The following is a 26,191-nucleotide window of genomic DNA, read 5'->3' as shown; positions in this document are numbered from 1 at the left end:
TTTTGTTTTCTTCTTTAATGTGAAGAAGTGCTCAAGTAGCCTTTCCTCCACGCCCACAAACACCCGATCTGAAATGGTACCGTCCCAGCAAAGCTGTTACCTTGTGCTTTTTCAGCATCAGCTGAGGGACAGTGGTGGAGAAAAGATGAATACTCTTGCCTCACCCCACAAGCAAAAACAGATCTGGAAGTTGAGGTCCATCGCCCAGTTAGGAGGTGGGGGGAAGTTGCGGCCAACCATCTTGGGCAAGGGTGGACGCCCAGCCCGAGCTGCTTTCCCCCAGTCTCCATGTATCTGGGGGCAAGAACCCCTTCACGCCCCAGCCCTGCAGACCCCCAGGATGGACGGCATTAGGGATAGGGCTCTGGAAGGGAGTTGGGACCTCGGGCCACGTGGGGGCAGCTGGCGGGTTGCTGTTCCTGTCTCCCTCGACCCACCAGGGCGGCATGATAGAGAGAGCGGGCTCGGGAACACTCGGAGCTGGCTCCTTGTAGCGCTTGGAGCCCCCTTTCCCACCCTCGGCCCCTCCCCGCGCCCCTCCCTTGGGGGCCCGGTTGGCCGCGTGCGTACGCTGGTGGCGGTTGCGGTGGGAGCTGCGGCTGAAGCATTTCCCGCACACGGGGCACTGGTACGGCTTCTCGCCCGTGTGGACCCTCCGGTGCCTCTCCAGGTGCGAGACGAAGCCGAAGCTCTTGCCGCAGGCGGCACACTCGTAGGGCTTCTCGCCCCGGTGGGTCCGCTGGTGGGTCAGCAGCTGGGCGCCGGCCACAAAGCGCTTCCCGCACTCCTTGCACTTGTGGGGCTTCCCGCTCGAGTGGGTCCTCTGGTGCTGCAGGAGGGTGGAGCTGACGCTGAAGCTCTTCCCGCACTCGTTGCAGCGGTAGGGCTTCTCCCCCGTGTGGATCCTCCGGTGCCGGTCCAGGTGGGAGCTGACGCTGAAGCTCTTTCCGCAATCCCCGCAGGTGTAAGGCTTCTCTCCCGTGTGGATCCTCCGATGCCTCTCCAGGTGCGAGCTCCAGCTGAAGCTCTTCCCGCAGTCGGCGCACCCGTAACGCTTGCTCTCGGCCGCGTGGGATTTCTGGTGCTTGACCAGAGACGCCAGCTCCCCGTAGGTCTTCCCGCACTCGCTGCACTTGTGGGGCCTGTCGGGCGAGTGCACGCGCTGGTGCCTCTCGAGGTGCGAGCTGACGCTGAAAGCCTTCCCGCACTCTTCGCACCGGTACGGCTTCTCGCCCGTGTGGATCCTCTTGTGCTTGATGAGGGCCGAGCACCAGCTGAACTTTTTCCCGCACTCCGGGCACTGGTAAGGCCTCTCTCCCGTGTGGATCCTCTGGTGCTTCACCAGTGACGAACTCTGGCCGAAGCCTTTCCCGCAGTCCGCGCACTTGTGCGGCTTCTCGCTGCAAACCGGCGGCGAGGCAGGTGGCGGCGGCGGCGAGGGCGGGTTGGGGGCGGCCCGTTTGCGGCTGCAGTCGGAGCATTTGGTGGGATCCCGGCCCCCTGCCAGGGATGTCCCGACGTGATGGAGGGCGGCCGCGCTGAGGTAGAAGCTCTTGCCGCAGTCCGCGCACTGCCGGGGCTTCTCGCCCGTGTGGATCCGCTGGTGCCGGTAGAGGTGGGAGCTGCGGCTGAAGCTCTTTCCGCAGTCGGTGCACTGATAGGGCCTCTCCCCCGTGTGGATCCTCTGGTGCCTTTCGAGGTGGGACGTGAAGCTGAAGCTCTTCCCGCAGTCGGGGCACTCGTACGGCTTCTGGCCCAGGTGCTTCCTCTGGTGAGCGGACAGGTTCGCGCTGAGGTTGAAGCCTTTCCCACAGTCCCCGCACTGGTAGGGCTTGTCGTTCGCGTGGGTCCTCTGGTGTTGCGCCAGGGTGGAGCTGACGGTGAAGCTCTTCCCGCAGTCTTTGCACTGGTACGGCTTCTCCCCGGTGTGGATCCGCCGGTGCCGCTCCAGGTGCGACCCGACGCTGAAGGCCTTCCCGCACTCCTTGCAGGCGTAGGGCTTCTCCCCGGTGTGGACCCTCCGGTGCCGCTCCAGGTGAGAGGTCCAGCTGAAGCTCTTCCCGCAGTCCTCGCACTTGTACGGCTTGTCGCCCGCGTGGCACTTCCGGTGCTTGGCCAGGGCCTCGGCCTCGGAGAAGCTCTTCTCGCACCCGTCACACTTGTGGGGCCTTTCGTCCAAGTGAAGCCTCTGGTGCCTGAGGAGGTTGGACTTCTGGCTGAAGCTTTTGCCGCACTCGGGGCAGTGGTGGCCCCTCTTGGTCCCTTGCGGCTTCCCAGAGGGCAGCAGGAGTTTGGAAGCGCTCACTGCCTGCTTTTCCTTCTCTGCCTTTCCTTCTGCTGCTTCCGTGCGCCTCGTTCTCCCTTCTGGCTGGCTCTCTGCCTCTACTGGACTCCCGTCCAAGGTGCTCTCTGCCTGCAGGTCTGTCTTGCTCAAAGCCTCTTGCTGATGGGTATCCTCATTCTTCCTTCTCAGCTCGTCACCTAAGACAAATGAAGCAAATGTGAGCTGCCTTCTGTGGTACACCTTTCACCACAACTTAACAGTTGTTGTTTTTTGACAATAATTTTTATTAATTTTCAATTACAATAATTCATGGTAGCCTCATTATAACAATGCCAAATTACAATACCATTACTAATCCCAATCATTCAAAGGCCAAATTATATAATTTAGGTGGCCTCCCACGTGCTAGAATTGATAATTTACTTTCTTTCTGCGTTCCAAGATCTTATTCCTCTCAATTACATTCCATTCAAAATAACCACCCCTTATTTAACAACTGTGGGATGCGGGTGGTGCTGTGGTATAAATCACTGAGCCTAGGGATTTCCAATCAGAAGGTTGGTGGTTCGAATCCTCGCAACAGGGTGAGCTCCCGTTGCTCGGTCCTTTTTTTTTTATATATATATTTATTGAGATTTTCACAATGTAATACAAACAGAAAAAAGAAAATAAAAAACCAATACCAAACAAAAACAAACACACAAAAAACAACATTTTTTTTAAAAAAATCATCTTTCAGAACAATTCTTGCTTTAGCTTGTTTCTTGGACTTCCCCACACCTCCCTCCTTTGTATTCCAATGCTATTGTTTGTTCAGCAGATCCTTTCCCTCTTTACTTTTATCTCAATTTTTGTCTTAATATTTTAACTTTACCTTTCCCTCTCTTTAACATTCCATTTTTCTATAGTACCTCCAACATCATTCCATCATTCATTAATTTTACATTGTTTCTGTAAATAATCTTTAAATTTCTTCCAATCTTCTTCCACCTGCTCTTCTCCCTGGTCTCGGATTCTGCCAGTCATTTCTGCTAATTCCATATAGTCCATCACCTTCATCTGCCATTCTTCCAAAGTGGGTAGTTCTTGTGTCTTCACTCGGACCTAGCTCCCACCAACCTAGCAGTTTGAAAGCACGCCAGTGCAAGTAAATAAATAGGTACCGCTCTGGCGGGAAGGTAAACGGCGTTTCCATGCGCTGCTCTGGTTTCCCCAGAAGCGGCTTAGTCATGCTGGCAACATGACCCGGAAAACTGTCTGCGGACAAACGTTGGCTCCCTCGGCCAGTAAAACGAGATGAGCGCTGGCTGCAACCCCAGAGTTGTTCGCGACTGGACTTAACTGTCAGGGGTCCTTTACCTTTACCTTTTATTTAACAACTGCAGTATTAACGACATCCATTCATCTTGACTTATGGGTGAAGCTGCATCTTTATTCCTCCTGTGTGTGACAATTATTCCGTTCGCGGTATTTCTTCCTGTCCATGTAAAGTGTTATGTCTATCTTTTCCCAGCCAATAGGCAGAGCTAATATCCCATTGTTATTTCAAAAGTTCTCCATTGCGCCATCGAGTGGTTCATTGTTTTACAACTTTTAGCAAAAAGCTCCCAAAGATCTATGTTCACATTGTTTTACAACTTCAACAGCAGCTCCCGACAACTTAATCACTTAGCCCTGAATGACTGGCACCTCCAGAATGGGAAGAGTTGCGGGGGGGATGGGGATCTCTCTGTCTGGTATTTGATCTGCAATGGCTCATTCACACATGCAAGTCACCACTTGATAACCAACAGAGTAATTGTGTGTTGAACATGTAGATGAGAATCAGTCCTAGATATGCTACAAGGGCCTGAAAGGGACACAACTTATCGCACCACGTCGTTCAGGTCAGACCTAGCTGGAATAGCTCAGTCGGTAAAGCATGAGACTCTTAATCTCAGGGTTGTGGGTTTGAGCCCCATATTGGGTAAAAAGATCCCTGTATTGCAAGAGGTTGGATGACCCTTGTGGTCCCTTCCAACTCTATCATTCTATGATTCCCACCCAGGAGAGACCACTAGTCTGGTTCAGGAGAGCTGCCTTTGAGTTCTGAAGTTCAATTCCATTTTTTAAAAATGCTGGTTCCTCACCTGGGCTAGACTCACTTGGCATCTCCCTTCCCTCCGGCTCCTGAAAATCTGGAACCCATGGGTCTTCCCCTCGGTCCATCCAGGAGAGCAGGTCAGGTTTGGAAAGTGGAAATCCAGCTGGTGAGAAAACAAAGGTGGCACTTCAGTGAAGGTAGTGGTTAAGAGCAGGAGACCCGTAATCTGGTGAACCGGGTTCGCTCCCCTGCTCCCCCACATGCAGCTGCTGGGTGACCTTGGGCCAGTCACACTTCTCTGACGTCTCTCAGCCTCACTCACCTCACAGAGTATTTGTTGGGGGGGAGGAAGGGAAAGGAGAATGTTAGCCGCTTGGAGACTCATTAAAAGGTAAAGGTACCCCTGGACGGATTAAGTTCAGTCAAGAGCGACTAGGGGGTTGCGGCGCTCATCTCACTTTCAGACCGAGGGAGCCTGCGTTTGTCCACAGACAGCTTTCCGGGTCATGTGGCCAGCATGACTAAACCACTTCTGGTGCAACAGGACACCGTGACGGAATCCAGAGCGCATGGAAACACCGTTTACCTTTCCGCCACCATGGTATCTATTTATCTACTTGCACTGGCATGCTTTCGAACTGCTAGGTTGGCAGGAGCTGGGACACAGCAATGGGAGCTCACCATTGTTGTGGGGATTTGAACCACTGGCCTTCTGATCGGCAAGCCCAAGAGACTCAGTGGTTTTGACCACAGCACCACCCATGTCCCTACCTGGCACTTCAGTACCCTGAACAGGGCGCCATCTCTCTTTCTTGCTTGGTTACCTTCCTTTGCAAGTTTGCTCAAGTGACGCTTGTAGTGCAATCGTACACAGGTCTTCTCAGAAGCAAGTCCCACTGCTCACGGCCAGACTATGCCGTTAAGAGAGCCACCAACTTACAGGGCAACCCTAACTGTATCTACTCAGAAGTCAATCCAACCGAATTCGCTGGGGCTTACCCCTAGGTCAGAACATAAGAGGAGTCCTGCTGGATCAGGCCAATGGCCCAACTAGTCCAGCATCCTGTTCCTACAGCGGCCCACCAGATGCCTATGAGAAGCCCACAAGTGGGATCTGAGCACATGAGCCCTTTCTGTTCCTGAGGTTTCCAGCATCTGGTGTTCAGAAGCATCAGAGAGCCAGCGTGGTGTAGTGGTTAAGAGTGGTAGTCTCCTAATCTGGGGAACCGGGTTCGCGTCTCCGCTCCTACACCTGCAGCTGCTGGGTGACCTTGGTCTAGTCACACTTCTCTGAAGTCTCTCAGCCTCACTCACCTCACAGAGTGTTTGTTGTGGGGGAGGAAGGGAAAGGAGAATGTTAGCCGCTTTGAGACTCCTTAAAGGGAGGGAAAGGCGGGATATCAAATCCAAACTCTTCTTCTTCTTCTTCTTCTTCTTCTTCTTCTTCTTCTTCTTCTTCTTACTGTCTCTGATTCAGTTTGCAGAATTTTTTCTGAGAGCAGAATGTGCGCTGATACAGCAAATAATTTCCTTTGTTGCTGCTGTTGTTTTTTCTCATAAAGCACAACGTTTACTGCATGGGACCCACCTGACGCCAGTCCTCTGCGATGCGAGTCGGCCAGCGCAGTGATCCGGGGAAGGCTGATGGCCATCTCTTCTGCTAACAAGAAGATGAGAGGATGCTGTCAGAACACAAGGCAGGCTGGTCGGGGCGTTGGGCTCTGAGCCTTGAGATGCTGCTGGCTAACTTCCCCCATGCGAAAGCATTCTCCCAGTGCAAACCCTCTTCACTGCAGCAACACTCTCCTGCCTACCTTATGTAGCGGCTGGGTTACGCTAATCCAGAATGCGGTAGCTAGACTGGTGACAGGCGCTGAGATCACATAACACAGGTCTTGAAAGACCTACATTGGCTCCCAGTACATTTCTGAGCACAATTCAAAGGGCTGGTGTTGAGCTTTAAAGCCCTAAATGGCCTTGGCCCAGTATGCCTGAAGGAGCGTCTCCACCCCCATCGTTCAGCCCAGACACTGAGGTCCAGCGCCGAAGGCCATCTGACAGTTCCCTCATTGTGAGAAGCAAAGCTCCAGGGAACCAGGCAGAGGGGCTTCTCAGTAGTGGCGCCCACCCTGTGGAACGCCCTCCCATCAGATGTCATGGAAATAAAGAACTACCTGACGTTTAGAATATATTTGAAGGCAGCCTTGTTTAGGGAAGTTTTTAATGTGTGACATTTTGATGTATTTTTAATGTATTTTTTTATGTATTTTTAATCTTTGTTTCTCCAGAGTGGCTGGGGAAACCCAGCCAGATGGGCGGGGTACAAAGGTTCTCAAGTGTTTCAAAGGTTTCAAAGGTTCTGAAGTGTTCTGGAGGGCACAGAGAGGGCACAGCTGTTGGTTTTTCTACTGCGCTATCTCCAAACTTCAAGCATGTTTGCCTCAGAGACAGTCTATATCAACTGCCTGCCGGGGAGCTCACGTACTCTTCCTTCTTGTACTGTACTGTCCTGTTCTTACTTTCATTTTGGCATTTATATTCATGCGGTGTGATTTTTTTTGACTGCTGAAACTGGATTTGCTCTAAAGGAGCTAAGTTTTGCCTTGCTAGGGAGCTAGCAACAAACGGTAAGATGGATGCCTTAGTAAATCTCTATTCAATACATTTTCTGCTATCTGTGTCTTTATGGAATCCACTTATCCGCCAAAAGTTCTGCTATTCCGCTAACCAAATGACAATTTAAGACCCTGGAGAGCCCTGCCAATCAGTGTAGGCAATACAGTGGTACCTCGGGTTAAGTACTTAATTCGTTCCGGAGGTCCGTTCTTAACCTGAAACTGTTCTTAACCTGAAGCACCACTTTAGCTAATGGGGCCTCCTGCTGCTGCCGCAGCACGATTTCTGTTCTCATCCTGAAGCAAAGTTCTTAACCCGAGGTACTATTTCTGGGTTAGTGGCGTCTGTAACCTGAAGCGTATGTAACCCGAGGTACCACTGTACTGAACTAGATGGGTCAATAGCCTGACTTGAGATAAAGGCAGCTCCTATTCACCCTTGCCCATGGTGTTCTTTGGGGCATAGTAGCGACCGACAGGCTTTCACTGCCAGTCCCTTATATTACGGTAATATATTACAGCAATAATCATAACTATAAAAACAGGCTGTCTCGCAGGCTGTTTCTTTTAAAAATCAAAGTGTGGCTACATGTTTTTTTTATTTACCTTTTTGCTCTGACACAACAGGAATGCAGAAGGAGTTGCAAAGAATGGAATGGCGGCGACAGAATAAGGAAAATGTCAATTGTGGAAGGTAATGCTCGTGGCTGTCTAAAGGGAGAAGGACCTCGTGTTCCAGGGTCCAGAATTGCCTCACTGGCACTGCTGGAATCCTTACCCAGAGAGATTAGCGTCTCATAATTCTCCTGCATGATATTCCAGCAGAGGGCTCAGGTGGCGAGGCCCTGCTCTCCTGCGAAGCACACCTTTGGTCTCGGAGGCCTCTCGCATCTGTAAGGAGAAGTTTGCCCATCCATCAAACTAGCCCTGGAGGAAAACCCACCTGCCCAATTTGAAATGCACGTTTTCTTATCCCTATTCCTGTCTGTGCATGAATGACGTTGACTTTGGAGGATGAGGGAAAAACAACCCCAAGATATGACCTGCTCATTGTGGCAAACATTTGAATGGATGCTCTTATTGTTTTCTTCCACATGGCAGGTTCGGGGGACCATTTTCAACCTGAGGGCCATATTTCCCTCTGGGCAGCTTTCCAAGGGCCACATGCCAGAGGTGGGCGGGGCCAGAGGCAAAAGTGAGCGGAGCAACACATTTAAATGTTACCTTTGTACCATAGACTAGTTTTTACACACGTCCACACACCTTCCAGAAAAGCGATAGGCATTTTCAGAGTTCAAACGACTATTTCCTGCCAGGATAAACTTGGAGTGTGCTTAGCGCATTGAAGACATTTCACTGCAGGGTTTCCCAAACTTGGGTCTCTGGTTGTTTTCAGACTACAGTTCCCACCATCCCTGACCACTGGTCTTCCTAGCTGGGGGTGATGGGATTTGTAGTTCAAAAACAGCTGGCGACCCAAGTCTCTGTGTAACCTGGGTTTTGGTTATGTCTGCCTGAACTATAAACCAGCACTGCACACCTACCTGAGTATCAGGGATTGGCTCTTTGTGGTGCCTAGTGAAAAATCAGAAAGAAAGGAAGGTTAGTATGCAACAGGCTGGGTATAAATAAAGGGGCATTAGGGACATTTCCCCTCTTACACTTATATCCTAGGTTTCTTCCATCACGGGATGCAAAGCAGACTACATGCGGTACCCAGGTGTTCTCCTTTCCAGCCCGGACCAGACTCAGGCCTGCTTAGCCTCAGCAAAGTGGTGGTGCCCCTTGGACCACACCCTGGGACTACAACTCCCATAATTCCTGTGTGGGCTGGGGCTGCTGGGAGCTGGAGTCCAGCAATATCCAGAAGGCCACAAACTCTTAGTCTCTCTGGCCCCACCATCACAGAACGGCAACACCACACAAATACTGATGAACTCCCTTCCTGGGAGGGCAACCTTGTTCCACCCACCTTGGCCTTTAGATGCCTGGTTACGGGGGTTCTTTTCTTGAGAGCTTGAAGGTATTTGACAGTTTCCAGAGGGGTGACCACATCTGAGTGCTTCCAGACAGGGGCTTATTAACTCAGATGGGTCCCTCAGATATTGCAAATGGCTCAGGGTATATTTTCTTTTTAACTTATTGGCAGTGGTGTTTGGTCCATGAGGGTGACCCACCAACCTAAGTCTATCCTCTGCCAGCCTTCTTCCTTCTAACCGTTCAAAGGAAGAAGTCAGCATCTTCTTCCTCTCCATCAATCTCAAGAGTTGCTCTTCAGTAGGGAAGAGGATGGAGAGCCAGTGTGGTGTAGTGGTTAAGAGCGGTAGACTCATAATCTGGTGAACGAGGTTTGATTCCCTGCTCCTCTACATGCAGCTGCTGGGTGACCTTGGGCCAGTCACACTTCTCTGAAGTCTCTCAGCCCCACTCACCTCACAGAGTGTTTGTTGTGGGGGAGGAAGGGAAAGGAGAATGTTAGCCGCTTTGAGGCTCCTTAGGATAGTGATAAAGCGGGATATCAAATCCAAACTCTTTTTCTTCTACTACTTGGCTGCCTGCTGTTGACTCTGTCTCCCCCTAGTGTTGGGCTCCCTGCCTTCCACCCCGATGGGGGTGGAGACGCTCCTTTAGGTATACTAGGCCGAGGTCGTTCAGGGCTTTAAAGGTCAGCACCAACACTTTGAATTGTGAGCTTTGAATAGCTGCTCATCCTGGCAGATCTTGACATAGGATTGCCCTCTTAAACAAATGGCATAAGCAAATTATGACATAAGCTTCTGTGCATTGCATACAGTCCACTTTCTCAGATACATGAAGTGTTAACCAGAGTAGGGCGGATGGCCACTTTTCATAATGTAAATACCACTGTCTATATACTGTCCTCCGTTTACAACCTACACAAATATGTAGGATTACTCTTCATGCAACTGAGAACCTGAAATACAGCCCATGAAAGTTTCTGCCATAATAATTTATTCAGCATTCATCCTAAAGTTTACGTGGTGACTGGTCTGCACTGAGCTCCACATGCAGCTGCTGGGTGACCTTGGGCCAGTCACACTTCCTTGAAGTCTCTCAGCCCCACTCACCTCACAGAGTGTTTGTTGTGGGGGAGGAAGGGAAAGGAGATTGTTAGCCGCTTTGAGACTCTTTCGGGTAGTGATAAAGCGGGATATCAAATCCAAACTCTTCTAAAGATTAGTCGTGCAGAGGCAGTCTAGGCAGCCTTTGGCCTGCCTGCCAGCTGTTGCTGAACTACAACTCCCATCATCATTGGCCATGCTTGCTGCGGGGGGATGGGAGTTGTAGTCCAGCAAAACATGCAACAGGCCAAAGGTTTCCCACGCTAGAGCTTGAATCCGCTTTAATTGCGCAAACCCAAATTCCCTGGCAAAATGACAGTGGAAGTGCCCATAGTCTTTGTTTATTCTAGAACATAATGTATTAGTGGTTTTATATTGTGATTTTATGTTGTGAACTGCCCTGAGACCTGCGGACATAGGGTGGAATACAAAGTTAATTTAATAATAATAATAATAATAATAATAGTAATAATAATACATTCATGGCGCTTTGCAATGCAAATGATTAACAAGGCAATAGGTCGACTAAAGACACATACAACAAAAAACGGGACTACACACTCTTTTTATGCAAGAAAATTGGGACAGTTGCTGTTTCTAATTCTGCCTGGGTTTTGCTCCCTTCCCGGGTTCATCGGTTTGCTACAGCGACCCCATTCTTATTCCGTCTTGCAGCTTTATCATTTACACGTGTTAACTGCCTTCTCCGTAGATCAAGCGGCAGAGTTTGCATTGTATGAAGAAACACTTTAAAAAATCACTAAACGAAAGCATGCCCTCATGCGCCACCAGTGAACAGCAAACCCTTGCCTGATGGCAGCCGAGAATTTTTCATCGCATAGTAGACCCCCCGTGGAAAGTGTGGGGCGGGGATGGGGCGGGGTCACCCCTTCTTTCACCAACCTGCTTGTGAACGGGAGCATCTCCCGGGGTGGCCAATTCCGTGTCAAGCGACTGCGCGCACAGCTTTGGGAGGTTTGCGCAGGCTGCAGCTCCGGGGCGCGCAGGCGATCAAGGCAGCAGGATGAGACGCAGCCACCGCCCCCCACCCTCCCCAGTCTTTTGCCTTCAGCTTCCTTACAGCCCTCCAACCTCAGGGCATTCCCGCAGCCCCGGATCGGCTCTCCTTGCGAGCCGGAGACCTTGCCACCTTGGCCGGGCAATGGCAAAGGGAAGCGTCCCGTCTAGGGCAGGCAGGTCTCCTGCGGGCATCGACTCGGGCTGGGGCGCCAGAGCAGCTGATCCGGCCCGCTTCTCAGCTGCATCCGAGTCACCCAGGAAGCTCAACGCCCGGAGGAAACACGCAGAGAGAGCGCGAGAGAGAAAGAGCCGCGTTTCTCTCTCTTCCCCAAGCCATACCCAGAGCCCTCTGGTGGCTGCCGAGGACGGAGCCTCCTCTCCGGACCGGCTTGGAAGACCTGGACAGAGGGATGGATGGATAGGCTCAGGGGGACCCGTCGCCAGCGGCTCTGTCTCCAGCTGCGGTGCTGGGGCTGCTGGCTGGTGATGTGAGAGTCGGAGACCCAGGGTGTAGATTTTGGTGTTCTTGTTGGTTGGGTTTTTTAAATGTCTCAATATTAATTGCATTTAACTTTAGGCTAAAATGCAACCATTCCTGCGGTCCTGCGTTTTGTGACTCTCACAAATCCCTCCTACCAGTGCCAGATTTACGTATAAGCTAAACAAGCTATAGCTTAGGGTCCCACTCTCTTGGGGGCCCCCAAAAAATTTAAAGGGGAAAAAACACTGGATGTACATTTCCAAAATATAAGATAAAAAACAAATAAAATAAAACTTACATACAGCAACAGTGTTTTGTGTTGTGTAGGCTCCTATTTGTTATGTGCAAATGGCTTTAGATACCTATTAGGGCCATAAATTACCATATAGCATATATTTAACAACAACAACAAAAACCAGTGACAATTTGTTGCTGACAAAGGACAGCTGGACATATAAAAGGCCCCATTACCTTCAGTAGCTTAGGGCCTCATCAAACCTATGGTAAATCTGGCCCTGGACCCAGGGTGTAGATTTTGGTGTTGTTGTTGTGTTTGTTTTTAATGTCTCAATATTAATTGCACTTAAATTTTGGGTAAAATTCATCCATTCCTGCTTGCCTTCCTTTTGTGACTCTCATAAATCCCTCCTACAACTTTGTGCAAATTAATTGAAACAAAGCATGTTTTCTATCTTACTTGTAATCCTGTGCTCAAAACAAACATGAAAAGTCAGTTGATCATTATGGCGTCGGAAGCCTGCAGCCAATAGAAGGAATGAAGCGCTCACCACAATATATTGAGGTTCTACGAAAGAGAGTTATTCCAGAGCTGGAAAAGAGGTATCCTGACAGTATTGGGATATTGCAGTGGGACCTAGCCCCCTGTCACACATCGAAAGTGGTGAAGAAATTCATGACAGAGCAGCAAATATAGGTACTTGATTGGCCAGGGAATTCCCCGGACGTAAATCCCATTGAGAATTTGTGGGCTATATGCAAAAGTCGATTCCGTGCTGTAGACTGTACGACTATGGAGAAGCTCCTTCTGATTCAAGTGTGGTACAAGGATCTGAAAACCAACAGTGACTGTTCGAAACTAGTAGACTCCATGCCAAACTATGTTCAAATGCTGCTTCAAAATAGCGGAGGTTTACTAATGTACTCACTAATGTGAGTTTTGTACATGTATATGTGAGTTTTGTACAATAAACTACATTGCTTGTGTCAATAATAATTAATAATAATAATTTATTATTTATACCCCGCCCATCTGGCTGGGTTTCCCCAGCCACTCTGGGCGGCTTCCAACAAAACACTAAAATACAATAATCAATTAATTTGCACAAGGGTGTACACCACATTCTATCTATAGGAGCCAACTCCTAGGGGTCAAGGGGTCTTTGGCTCCCCCCATAAGATATTTGAGGGTCAGCCATGGGCAACGCCCTCCTGAGCAAATCAAGTAAATAAATAAAAATACTTAATAAACAGACCAATTATATCACAGATAACTCGGTTCTGCCCCCCCCCCCACATAAAGCCTACCCCCCCCCGAAAATAAATCCTGGCTACGCCCATGGGGGCCACACCTCCAGAGTTGATGGGCATTGCCATTCAAATGGTGAGTATCCGTGGGCGTAGCCAAGAGGAGGCGGGGGGCAGTTGTGCCCCCCAAAATCAATCAAAATCTATACATATCAATACAAATCTGAGGTTCTGTCACCCCTTAACAAAAATCCTGGCTACACCCATGTGTGCGTGCACCGCATCATGTGGGGCGGGGCTCACCTGCCTCCCCCTCCAATATTTTATTCAAGTTGGCACCCTGATTTCACATCTCTTATCTGACCCTGAAAGTACCACCAATGGCAGGGCGCTTTGTCTGTTGTGAGTACTGTGATAGGAATTTTGAGGTCTTAGTTATATGTTAAATGTTCATAAGTGTACCAACCAAGCACGTACATAGATCAGCACAGGAAGACCAACCTGGAACCATTTTGATTTCTAAACTGAGCAAATGTTTTCTCTGCAAGGTCAAAGTGGGAAACCTCCCCATTGTCTCTTTCCTCACAAATCCTGTCTTAAGGGTATGTTGAATAGGGTGTGAGCCTGTGACCTGGCCCAGGAACTAAGTATTTATCATTACAAAAGACTGGCCAGGCTCCCCAGGCAATCCAATCAAGTAACCTGCCAGTCAGAAATAAACAAGGACAGGAGAAAAACAACATTCAAATTTCTGTTTTAGACCACCTTTTTTGTGATGTAGGTATGATGTATCTGGAGAGTGGTCTTAGGTTACACCCCTTCTGTGATGTATGTATGATGTTTCTGGGGGTGGTCTTGATCTACAGGGTGGGAATTTCAAAAGTCTTTATAAAGCCTTGCGCGCTATTGTTCTGGGTTCCTCCTCCTTTCCTGTGGGTGAGGGGAGCACCCTGTTGCAACAGATCAATAAAGATCAAGCTTACTAGCTGCTTTGCTTCTCAATATTCTCTGGTTGGCCTCTGTTATTTTCTCCTACCAATAGGGTACCCCAATTGGATACCCCATAAAGGAAAAGAGCAATTTTTGTTTACAACAGTACCTTGTAGTGAATGGAACACAGCTCCCTTTACTGACTTGAATCAACTTGAGTTCCAGCTCAGCACCTTGAAGACGTCCACCAGGTTCATTCCTGCCATTGGCTTGTGGCATTTTGTCATCTGTGTATATGTGGGTTTATGGGAAGCAGAGGTGGGTTGGTGCTTAGAACATCTTGTGTTGGGCACCAGATGATGTTCTGGTCTTCTCCAGCCTCCTCCAAAAGAATATGCCAGGCATGAACTGGATTGTCATAGCTGAATGCTGGCAAGATGTCCCTATACTTCCTTCCTTCCTTCCTTTTTTTAAAAAAGGGAATTGTTCTGTGCTGGCTGAGCAGTTAAAGATCTAGCGGAGGTGTTTTGTTCTTAAGATCCACCTTCAGTGGGTCAAACTAGCCCCATCATTAACTCTGAAGAAACAAAAAATTTTCCATTACAAACAGAAGGCTAGTTCAGACCAGTTTAGCCAGCTGGAGGTGACAAATATACCCATCCCATGGTCAAAGGGAAGGGCAATATTAATTGTGTGCAAAAATAAAATAAAATGTCTCCAGCATTTCCTCTTATAACTCTATCAATTAATAAGAGAAAAAAAACTGCATTAGAACATTATCATAGGGGAGAGAAAATATTAATAAAAATAAAAAGCAGAGTTTTTGTTGTGCTAATTTTATATTTCAGGTAGGTATTATTATTATATTTGGTATGAAGTTGTAAGTGGGACAGGGGAAGGGGAGGGGAGGGGAGAGGGGTTGAGTATGCTCTCTGTTCCTGTTTTTGAAAATCACACACACACACACACACACACACACACGTGTAGCTGACTAATGTTTCTGAGTGTTCTTTCTTTCATTCTACAAATCATCTTATCAAAGGTCTGCACTCTGCAGCCCTCCTGGGTGCCTATGCTTCAATAAAAGCCCTGGGGAAGACATCATAAGCCTTGGTAACTCTCCTCAAAGGTCTTCTCTTCAGATTGGGAAATGTGGGTAGCCAGGGAGGCTGCAGAACTTTCAAGAAGTGTTTGCATGAAAGCAAAACACAGAAACCTCCCTTGGCCACCTTGCAGCAGTTAGGTTAGCTGTTAAAAAAACAAAACTGCAGCCACCCATCAAAATTCTCAGATGCCCTGAGAGTCAGGCAGAAAAACTGAAGCCCCTTGAAACTGGAGGACAGATTTTGGTAGCTCACTAGCTTTTTGTGTTGCTGTGTACAGAAGCAAGAAGCAGGAAGCAGACCCAAATGCAGGTGTAGCCAACGTGATACATTCCAGGTGTTGCTGGACTACACCTCCTATCATCCTGGACCACTGGTCATGACAGGATTTGTAGTCCAAAATCTGGAAGGTACCAATCTAGCTACTATTGTGGCTAATAGTAAGCAGTTGATACACCTGTTGTCTGTGAATTTGCTGCATCCAATAATTATCTGTGGTAGTCGTCTTTAACAGAGAGTGAACACAGCTTGCCAACAGTCCAGACTGATCAACTGGAATTCCTCCAGTGTGATCCAATGGATAAGTCATGTCTTGCATTGGGGAATTGACTTTGCAAGTGCTAAAGTCTGAGACTATTGCAAAGCAGTCTGCAGTTTCTCAGGAATGATAAAGCATTTCAGAGACTTCCTTTGGGACCACTATGTAGTTTATTTGGATTTTATTGATTTGGTGCGTACACACAAGGCTATGAGATTTTCTGGCAGATAATTCATTCATCTGGTCTCGGTGAAATGTTGTTATGGGAGTGGACAAATCAACCAAGTTTGAGTTTCTCCCTCTTTCTCATTTTCCCAATCTTAAATTCAGTTGTCCCCATTCCCACAATAGTTTGCTTTTGTTTTGTTTCTTGAGTGAACAAAACTTCATATGCAGTTTTGTCTCCTATGCGGTTTTGTCTTCATATGAATTTTTGTCTTCACGTGCATTTTGTTTACAAGCAATTTCCCTTAATAAAATGCACTTTTGGTGTTAGTTCCATGAAAATAAGGGTGCCTTTTAAAACACTTCCCCCTAATTTACATTCTTTTGGTATGCTTTTTTGGGGGGGAGGGGGAACGGCATTGAGAAATTTTGTCAAAGTGTGCATTTTGATATAGTTTTGGATAGCTAGCTTGGGGTTTCCATGAGTGAGAGGTGAGTTTGCACTGAAATACGGTTTTCTCTCCCATCCCTAATCATACAAGAGGGAAGCTTAAGTGAAGGGGGGGGGAAGTACGCCAGTGTGCGCATGATGGAGCATCAGGAAAGCAGCATGACCCACAGGTCCTTCTCTGACTGCTTTGGAGACTGATCACAACGAATCCATATCCTCGGGATAATCTGTACTGCTTTCCCAGAAAACCCTGTTGCACATCTCCGGTTCCACGCAGCACTCAAATTTGATGGTATAGTCACCGCTTTTCTGTTCTGTGCCACAGATGTCGATACCAGGCCTGGTGCAACCATGGACACGCAACAGCTCTTGCTCTTCTGCAAAAAGGTAATAAAATGTGAGGCTAGTGGTGAGCTACCCTTGCATGTACAGTGGTACCTCAGGTTACAGACTCCGCTAACCCAGAAATAATACCTCAGGTTAAGAATTTTGCTTCAGGATGAGAACAGAAATTGTGCTCCGGCAGTGCGGCAGTAGCGGAAGGCCCCATTAGCTAAAGTGGTGCTTCAGGTTAAGAGCAGTTTCAGGTTAAGTATGGACTTCCGGAATGAATTAAGTACTTAACCCGAGGTACCACTGTATATGGATGGCTTATCTGGGCGGTGGTCCTAAAATACAGAGTTTAGATTTGGGACTGATGCTTCCAGTCTCCATTCTGGAGATGGAATGGTCTCCTGTGGACTCTCCTTGCTGGGAGGTTTTTAAGCAGAGGCTGGGTGGCCATCTGTCATGGATGCTTCAGCCGAGACTTCTGTATTGAACTCTACAATTCTATGATTCTACTAAGGGGGACTGCCGAGTGGGGGAGGGGTACGTTGGGGATGGAGCATGGGGGAGAGTTATTAGGGCTCAGGGAGGGGGGGCACATTACTCAGGACACTTTCAAACTTGCTCCAGACCACTATAAGGAAATTCTGCCCTTGGTATGTTCATTTTCCACTTCTCCATTTTGATTCCCTGGCCCCATATCTGCACAAACTTATTATCCCAAAATACAGGTGTGCTTTTACACTTGCAAGACTGGATGTTTTGCCATCTGAGGTACTTGAAGGTCGATTCCAAAAGATCCCGCCTGAGAAATGTCTTTTTGTTACGATATTGAAGCAATGATGCTGCAAGCTGATTGCTTGGAAAAGTCACATGATGTTGGGAGTGTCTGTGGGAAACAGACAGCACCGGAATTAGCTCAGAGTGTAATATGAGCTGCACAGGAAGTGCTTGTTCAGTCGTCTGCTGGAGTTTGAGGAGAGCAGACATGTTTTCTGTAACACTGCAAAGACAGGAATAAAGCCATGTAAATACGTTTCTGTCTTATCTCTTTCCCCTGCCGGGGGGGCAGGAAAGAGGGGTGTGTTCTTCTCACGCTGAGAAGGATCGCCTATCGCGACCTCTGCCTGGTCCCTGCCGGGAGAGCAGACCGGGAGGTCAACAGGAGACCAAGCCGGGTGCCTGGGTGAGTTGCCTGTTTCTGCTGATAAAGGCTTGGAATCCAACACTTTTCCCCTGTGGAGACTGTAGCACCGAAACGGCGGCACACGTCCTCCTGTCCTGTACTCTCTACAAAGACCTGAGGAACGAGATCATCATCCCACTCGTACTAACCATCCCAGGGCGCTCAACCACTGCCACAATGTCCTTTCTTCTATCAGATCAAAATGAGTAGATAACAGCAAAGGTTGTTAGGTTCATAGCGGGGGCAATCAGAATAAGGGCCACTAACTGACGGCTGATTTAGGACTTATATCAGTGATTCGGTGCTCTTATATCAAATTTCCTTTTCTGCGTATGCTGTAATGTTTTACTGTTGCTATAACCATTGGCTAATATGAATAAAGCTTTATCTTATCTATCTAACCTGCTCCAGAGCCGGCTCTACCATTTGGCAAAGCGAGACAGTTGCCTCGTGACGGGGCAACAAACGAACAAAATGCCCATTCAGAAGAAAGAACGTGTGGTCACGGGACCACGACTTACCATGGAAAAAATGGAGCGTTATGCAATTCTGTCCTCTCTCTAGGTCGGCTGAACATGCCTTTCCTCCAGTTACGCACCCAGATCCAGGGTAGTTCATGAGACAGCTGTAGCATCTGGTGCGCTCTGTCACAGGAAGCAGTGCAGGTGAGATACCCTGTCGTTTGGGTTTAATGTGGGGACGCGGGTGGCACTGTGGTCTAAACCACTGAGCCTCTTGGGCTTGCCGATTGGAAGGTTGGCGGTTCGAATCCCCACGACGGGGTAAGCTCCCGTTGCTCTTTCCCAGCTCCTGCCAACCTAGCAGTTTGAAAGCACGCCAGTGCGAGTAGATAAATAGGTACCGCTGTGGCAGGAAGGTAAACAGTGTTTCCGTGAGTGCTCTGGCACTTGTCACGCTGTCCTGTTGCACCAGAAGCGGTTTAGTCCTGCTGGCCACATGACCTGAAAAGCTGTCTATGGACAAACGCCGGAAAGCGACCCATAGTCGCCTTTGACTGGACTTAACCATCCAGGGGTCCTTTACCTTTACCTAACATGGAGCCATTTCACACATTGGGCAAATCTGTCAATGTTGGTTTCTCTCCAGCTCTCATTTTTCCAACCTTAAGTTCTATTTTTCGCATTACCACATCTGTTGGCAAGCCCCCCCCCCCCATCGTTTTGGTGCTTATTTATCAGAATACTGTATGTGTATACATTTTTTGGTAAGCCGCTTCCCCATGTATAATGCACTTTTTTGCATGTTTATTTTCACTATGGAACGTGCTCCTTCTGGGTGAAATACCAGCAGTCATGACTTAGCAAAGTTTGTCTCTAGGTGGAAAAGCTGAGACGAAGATCTGGCAGAATTTTAGGGTCACTCTTGAAGAAGGGAAGTGTGCATGTAACAATATCCCACAGCTAGATCTGTCGAGAAGGCAGTTCCTGTTGAGAAGATATGTTGGCAAAATCGAAGTTGTCTGCATCTAGTGTGTGTTGAGATATTTGGTTCGGTTTGCACTTAAATATTAAGCGAAAAACAACATATAAAATGCATTATAACCGGGAAACTTGATTTGCAAAAATGCCTATATTGGCCAAAATTGCCTTGCCAACAAAGGTCCGTATAGTTAAATCTATGGTTTTCCCAGTAGTGATGTATGAAAGTGAGAACTGGACCATAAAGAAGGCTGATGGCCGAAGAATTGATGCTTTTGAATTATGGTGCTGGAGGAGACTCTTGAGAGTCCCACGGACTGCAAGAAGATCAAAACTCTCCATTCTTAAGGAAATCAGCCCTGAGTGCTCACTGGAAGGACAGATCGTGAAGCTGAGGCTCCAATACTTTGGCCACCTCATGAGAAGAGAAGACTCCCTGGAAAAGACCCCGATGTTGGGAAAGATGGAGGGCACAAGGAGAAGGGGACGACAGAGGACGAGATGGTTGGACAGTGTTCTCGAAGCTACAAACATGAACCTGACCAAACTGCGGGTGGCAGGGGAAGACAGGAGTGCCTGGCGTGCTCTGGTCCATGGGGTCACGAAGAGTCGGACACGACTAAATGACTAAGCAACAACAATATTTAAAGAAATGCACACTAAAATGCTGGCAAATTTTAGCGATGATGACTGAAGGTTTAGCTCAGTTTGTAGAGCATGTGATTCTAAATTCCAGGGTTCTGGGTTTGAGGCCCACGTTGGCCAAAAAAATCCTGCATTGCAGGGGGTTGGGCTAGATGACCTCCATGGTCCCTTCTGACACAACCATTCTATTCTATGAATTTCCATGAGGAAAATCACAAACCCACGTAGAAATGTTTTGGACGTGGAAATGCTTAGCCGCCCAGAGTGGCTGGGGAAAACCTGCCAGATGAGTGGGGTATAAATAATAAAATTATTATTATTATAGCTAAAGCTAAAGGGACTCCTAACCATTAGGTCCAGTCGCAGACGACTCTGGGGTTGCGGTGCTCATCTCGCTTTACTAGCCAAGGGAGCTGGCGTATGTCCGCTTCCACAACAGGAAGCTCACCCCGTTGCGGGGATTTGAACCACCAACCTTCTGATCAGCAAGCCCTAGGCTCTGTGGTTTAACCCACAGCGCCACCCGTGTCCCTTTTATTATTATTATTATAGTTCAAAACAAAAAGAGACTGTGAAGAGCTCTCACAGGACCTCTCCAAACTGAGCACTAAAATGGCAAATGCAATTCAATGTAAACGGTTACACTGGAATGAGACTTACCTGCCAGGCTCAGATCTAGGCAAAGCAGCACAAAGGTGGCAAAAAGAAGGGCCCGGACCATACTGGAATCTCTTGCTTCTTCTCAGTTGGTGGAAATTTTCATAAAGGCGGAAAAAGAGATGCCTGATAAAGTCTCCCTGCTAGAAGGTGGGTTTTTAGAAAAACACACCCTGTGGGCAGCTGGTGGATTAAGCCAGCAGATAAAAGTATGAGGTCTACTTAGCAGCAAGAGAATCAGAAGACAAAAGTGATAAGATCAAATAATCCATTTTGTTGTGTGAAGAGGAGGCACCGGGCATTAATAATAACTTTGCTGTAGGAAATGGTTTATTGAATATTTACAGATAAATTATAAACAGAATAAAACACTGGCAGGATTATTGTAACAACCTGCGGTTTTAGAAGAGTATGTATTTGAAGAAGATGAATAAATGAGTAAATTAAGGTAATTTGGATATGCAGAAGATATTCAAAACAAATTTAAGGAACTGCAGAAAGAGGGGGATGGAAGTTAAGTTTTGAAATGTCAAAATGAATGTAAAATTAGTGAAATGTATAAACTTGAAAAGTATAAATAAAAGAAGCTCTTTCTGTTCCTGGGGTGTGTGTTTGTGTGTGTGTGTGTGTGTGTGTGTGTGAAAATACAAAACTTAAAGAAATGATGGATAAATTTGAGAAATCCTGCATGCCTAAACAGAATGAAATTTTTGACAGAAACAAGTATTTCCTTTTTTCCATGCATCAGGAAAGCAGGTCAAACTATGGCTTGGTATTTCTCAGGATTAAGAAGGCTGAGCAGGAATTGTGGTTTTGGCTACTTGAAAGAGTCTCTGATAAGATACAGAATTATATGTGTTATTGGAGATAGATGTCCTCAGAGAGCAAGGACTAGCCATGTGAGGGACATCTTGACCCTGCATGAAAGTCCAGGAACTATTGGAAAGATGCTGTGATCTTGGGTTATTAATTAATAGCTGGAGGCGATTAGCAGCCTCGCTGAGGTGGGTGTAACGAGACCGGCTTAATCTGAACACACTGTGCAGCACTAGATCAAGGAAGCATCTAGTGATTTGCAAGAATGTGGCATGGTTGTAGTTCTTGAACGCACCTAATGTTCTTTTTAAAAGTTTCTGAATCTGCCCAGCTGGGTTCACATTATACAAACTGGGTTCTGTAAGGAGGGCCTTCTTCCTCAAGCCAGGACTCCTCCCAGGCCTACATTTTCTGTTCCTCTACCTTCACCCAACCCTGACTGAGTCTCCTACCATCAACTTCATTACACCAACAAAGAGAAAAGGTAGCAAAATGTGCCACGGACAGTTTTCTGTCCTTTGCAGCCAGCTTTCTGGTGAGTTTCAACAACAGTGAAAGTGGGAATCCACAGCCCGGGAGACTTTTTCATATTGCTTTGGGGGGCAGGAAGCACAAAACTTTCAGTCTGGCTGTGTACATATCACAGATTGTCTTTAATTAATTTTGACTTGTGGTTTGCACCTGTCTGTCTTGAGTAACAATGGAGTACGCCTCCAGGGGTGATGTCAAATGGCTGCGTTAGCAGCACCAAAGTAGTAGTAGTAGTAGTAGTAGTAGTAGTAGTAGTAGTAGTAATTTATTATTTATACCTCACCCATCTGGCTGTGTTTCCCCAGTCACTCTGGGCGGCTCCCAACAGGATATTAAAAATAGAATCAAACATTAAAAACTTCCCTATAAAGAGCTGCCTTCAGATGTCTTCTAAAAGTCAGATAGTTCTTTATGGTGCTGGAGGAGACTCTGGAGAGTCCCATGGACTACAAGAAGATCAAACCTATCCATTCTGAAGGAACTCAGCCCTGAGTGCTCCCTGGAAGGACAGATCCTGAAGCTGAGGCTCCAATACTTTGGCCACCTCATGAGAAGAGAAGACTCCCAGGAAAAGACCCTGATGCTGGGAAAGATGCAGGGCACAAGGAGAAGGGGATGACAGAGGACAAGATGGTTGGACAGTGTTCTCGAAGCTACAAACATGAGTTTGACCAAGCTGCGGGAAGCAGTGGCGTGCTCTGGTCCATGGGGTCACGGACACGACTAAACGACACGACTAAACGACTAAACAACAACATACAGAGCTGCCTTCAGATGTCTTCTAAAAGTCAGATAGTTCCTTATTTCCTTGACATATGGTGGGAGGGCATTCCACAGGGCGGGCACCACTACAAAGAAGGCTCTCTGCCTGGTTCCCTGTAATCTTACTTCTCGCAGTGAGGGAACTGCCAGAAGGCCCTTGGCGCTGGACCTCAGTGTCTGGGCTGAATGATGAGGGTGGAGATGCTCCTTCAGGTATACTGGGTTGAGGCCGTTTAGGGCTTTAAAGTGACCTCCCTGGGGCACAAGCCTGGGCAGGGTGTATGGAGGTCCTGGGTTGCCCAGACAACAAGACCGGCCTCTCTTGGCCTCTCTGATATGGCCCAAAGGAAAGCAGAACAATGCATTTGGCACCAGCAGGAGTTGCCAGAAGGAGGTGTACAGTGGAACCTTGCGTTATGGATGGGATCCGTTCCGGAGGCCCGTCCGTACCATGGAACTGACGCAAGCCGAAGTGCACGGTTTAGTGTGTCTGCACATGCACGAGCGGCAAACCCCGGAAGTAACCCATTCCAGTACTTCCGGGTTGCCGTGGGACGCAACATGAAAACACGTAACCTGAAGTGGACGCAACATGAGATAGAAGAAGAAGAGGAGGAGGAGTTTGGATTTGATATCCCGCTTTATCACTACCCGAAGGAGTCTCAAAGCGGCTAACATTCTCCTTTCCCTTCCTCAACCACAACAAACACTCTGTGAGGTGAGTGGGACTGAGAGACTTCAAAGAAGTGTGACTGGCCCAAGGTCACCTAGCAGCTGCATGTGGAGGAGCGGGGAAGCGAATCCGGTTCACCAGATTACGAGTCTACTGCTCTAAACTACTACACCACACTGGCAAGGTGCCTTGAGTGCCATAATGTACGAAAGTGGCATAGTGAAACAATAGTCAGGTTATGCACTCTGCTCTTTGTCTGTTGAGCAGGAGCAGATCATCCCTGACTGAGAAGGACAGCATGGCCCAGGCTTTCCTTTTCGCCGCTTCGATTCTGCTATGCCTGGAACTGTTGGTAAGTTCTCCAGTTGCAATTATGATCTGTGATTGTGCTGCTTCTTATATTATTGCCTTTTCTATGGGCCCCTTTTCCAGGCTGTCCAGCTTCGTACACCTGGAAAATTTTAATATTGAATAAAGTGGTCTACAATATTTTTTAAAAAATGCATCTTAAAGAATAAGAAAACAATTTAAGAAAGCGGAGTTCTAGAGGTGGGTCATCACAACTAGGAACATAGGATGCTAACATGTTCAGACCCTGGGTCCTTCTAGCACAGTATTCTACACTGACGTGGGTAGCACTGCAGTCTAAGCCACTGAGCCCCTTGGGCTTGCCGATCAGAAGGTTGGTGCTTTGAATCCCCGCAACAGGGTGAGCTCCTGTTGCTCTTTCCCAGCTCCTGCCAACCTAGCAGTTTGAAAGCACACCAGTGCAAGTAGATAAACAGGTACCGCTCTGGCGGGAAGGTAAACAGAGTTTCCATGTGCTCTGGTTTCTGTCACGGTGTCCTGTTGCGCCAGAAGCGGTTTAGTCCTTATGGCCACATAACCCGGAAAGCTGCCTGCGGACAAACGCCAGCTCCCTCGGCCTAAAAGCGAGATGAGCGCTGCAACCCCATAGTTGCCTTTGACTGGACTTAACCATCCAGGGGCCCTTTCCCTTTACCTTACACTAAGTGGCAGCAGCTCTCCAGGGGTTCTGGCAGGGATCTCTCCCAGCTGTACTTGGAGCTCCCTGGGGCAGCATCTTCCATTAAATCTTTGCTTACAAGGAGTTGCTAGCAGGTCTCATCCTGTTCCCTGTTCTAGGGAGCCTCTACTGCAAAGCGTGTCTCTATGAACTAGACAGCACGTGTCTCGCTGGTAGGAGAATGTGCATAGGCCGCAAACAATGTGTGGCTATTACTGTCAGTCTGGGTAAGTTTTGCTGTCCCAGTTTTCCTCAATTTGGAACAACACCAACCCAGGTTCTGGGGGTGGCCTGAGCGATACATCTTTTGCAATAGGCACAAAATCTGCCCCTCCTGTGGTCTCCTGCAACTATTTAATTGTGCTTCTTAAAATTGATATACTGTTTGATTGTAATTTATTTTCTTAAAAAACTTTAAAAAATAAAATTCAGATTTTGAAATTTATAAGGAATTGTCAAACAACCAAAACAAAAAGAGAATTCCATAAATTCCCATGGACTCCCCTTTGTGGCTCTTTATGTTAATTTTTTTCCTCCTGCATCTTCTCTATGAGTCCAATTCTATTGAAATTGCATTGCAACCATTCTCCAACGTTAAACTACAAGTGTCATTCCAGTCCTGTTGAAAAAAATTAACAGTTTACAACGGTTTTTATGGTAAATGATATCTTTTCCCCATTCCTTATTGACATGTTGATCTTCCTGGTTTCTAATTCTCCCGGTCAAGTTTTTTAAGAAATTCAAAGTGGTTTACGAAAAGAATAAAACAATGAAACAGTCAGTTAAATCAAGAATTTAAAACTTTCCAGAAATGGATAAAAATCAACAATAGCCGAAAAACAAGCTTTAAACACATGTGAACATTCTGCATGTCTGGATAGGTTTGGCTAAACAAATTGCAGGAGTTGGGTAAATGACCCTTTGTGGTGTCTTCCAACTCAACATTTCTATGATTCTCTGTTTTCAGTGAAGGGACCTACCTGATGTCACTAGGTTTTGCCCTGCTAAAAGATTGTTTCCTTACAAACGTAGAATGAGTATTTTTAGTGGTAGCTAGAAGCCATGTAGGGCTAACAGAGTCAGGACGCCATGTTGGGAGTGGGAAACCGTAACTGACTTAAATTTTCTAACCTCCCTGCATGGCGCCACCCACTGGCCAAGGGCTTATACAGCTAACACCACAATACAGTGGTACCTCGGGTTACAGACACTTCAGGTTACAGACGCTTCAGGTTACAGACTCCGCTGACCCAGAAATAGTACCTCGGGTTAAGAATTTTGCTTCAGGATGAGAACAGAAATTGTGCGGCAGCAGCGGGAGGCCCCATTAGCTAAAGTGGTACCTCAGGTTAAGAATGGACCTCCAGATCGAATTAAGTTCTTAACCTGAGGTACCACTGTATGCAGAAGCTGATGGGCAACAGATGCTGTTGTGACACAGCTCCCATCATCCCTGACCACTGTCCATGGTGCTGGCTGGGACATATGGGAGTTGTAGTCCAACGATAACTGGAGGGTACCACAGGAGCTACTCCTGATCTATACGCCCAAGGCATGAGAAATGTTGGAATGGAAAGCACGTGGACATAATTTCTCATGAGAGCCAGTGTGGTGTAGTGGTTAAGAGTGGTAGTCTCATAACCTGGGGAACCGGGTTTGCATCTCCGCTCCTCCACATGCAGCTTCTGGGTGACCTTGGGCCAGTCACGCTTCTCTGAAGTCTCTCAGGCTCCCTCACCTCACAGAGTGTTTGTTGTGGGGGAGGAAGGGAAAGGAGAATGTTAGCCGCTTTGAGACTCCTTAAAGGGAGTGGTAACCTCCAAGTTGGATTACTGCATTGCATTGTGTGGTGCTGCCCCGGAAATTGGCCTGGGAGCTCCAGCTACTGCA

The 26,191-nt window shown here is 47.7% G+C and overlaps 1 protein-coding gene and 1 long non-coding RNA gene across 3 annotated transcripts; both read right to left on the bottom strand.

Annotated features, from left to right (window-relative positions):
• Positions 1 to 11,556, bottom strand: LOC310670181 (uncharacterized protein). Of its 2 annotated transcripts, none has more exons than XM_083425007.1 (6): positions 10,969 to 11,556; positions 8,527 to 8,557; positions 7,761 to 7,873; positions 5,956 to 6,027; positions 4,414 to 4,530; positions 1 to 2,481 (listed from the first exon to the last, which is right to left on the bottom strand). In XM_083425007.1, exons 3-6 carry the CDS (start codon positions 7,792 to 7,794, stop codon positions 209 to 211), a joined length of 2,496 nt encoding a protein of 831 aa, XP_083281133.1. In that variant the 5' UTR covers positions 7,795 to 7,873; positions 8,527 to 8,557; positions 10,969 to 11,556; the 3' UTR covers positions 1 to 208. The 2 variants fall into 2 exon arrangements, with proteins under 2 accessions (XP_083281133.1, XP_083281134.1); XM_083425008.1 differs by having other exon boundaries at positions 5,956 to 6,024.
• Positions 11,557 to 16,375: 4,819 nt separating this feature from the next.
• On the bottom strand, positions 16,376 to 20,617 carry LOC310671065. The gene is made up of 3 exons (XR_014507736.1): positions 20,496 to 20,617; positions 18,273 to 18,395; positions 16,376 to 16,615 (listed from the first exon to the last, which is right to left on the bottom strand). It is a non-coding gene; the product is annotated as an uncharacterized lncRNA (long non-coding RNA).
• Positions 20,618 to 26,191: the final 5,574 nt, after the last annotated feature.

The sequence above is a fragment of the Podarcis tiliguerta genome, assembly GCF_965153285.1.
Source record: "Podarcis tiliguerta genome assembly, chromosome: 2".
NCBI classification, from domain to species: domain Eukaryota; kingdom Metazoa; phylum Chordata; class Lepidosauria; order Squamata; family Lacertidae; genus Podarcis; species Podarcis tiliguerta.
The sequence above is the reverse complement of the archived record's forward strand: the minus strand, read 5'-3'. Positions and strand labels throughout refer to the sequence as shown.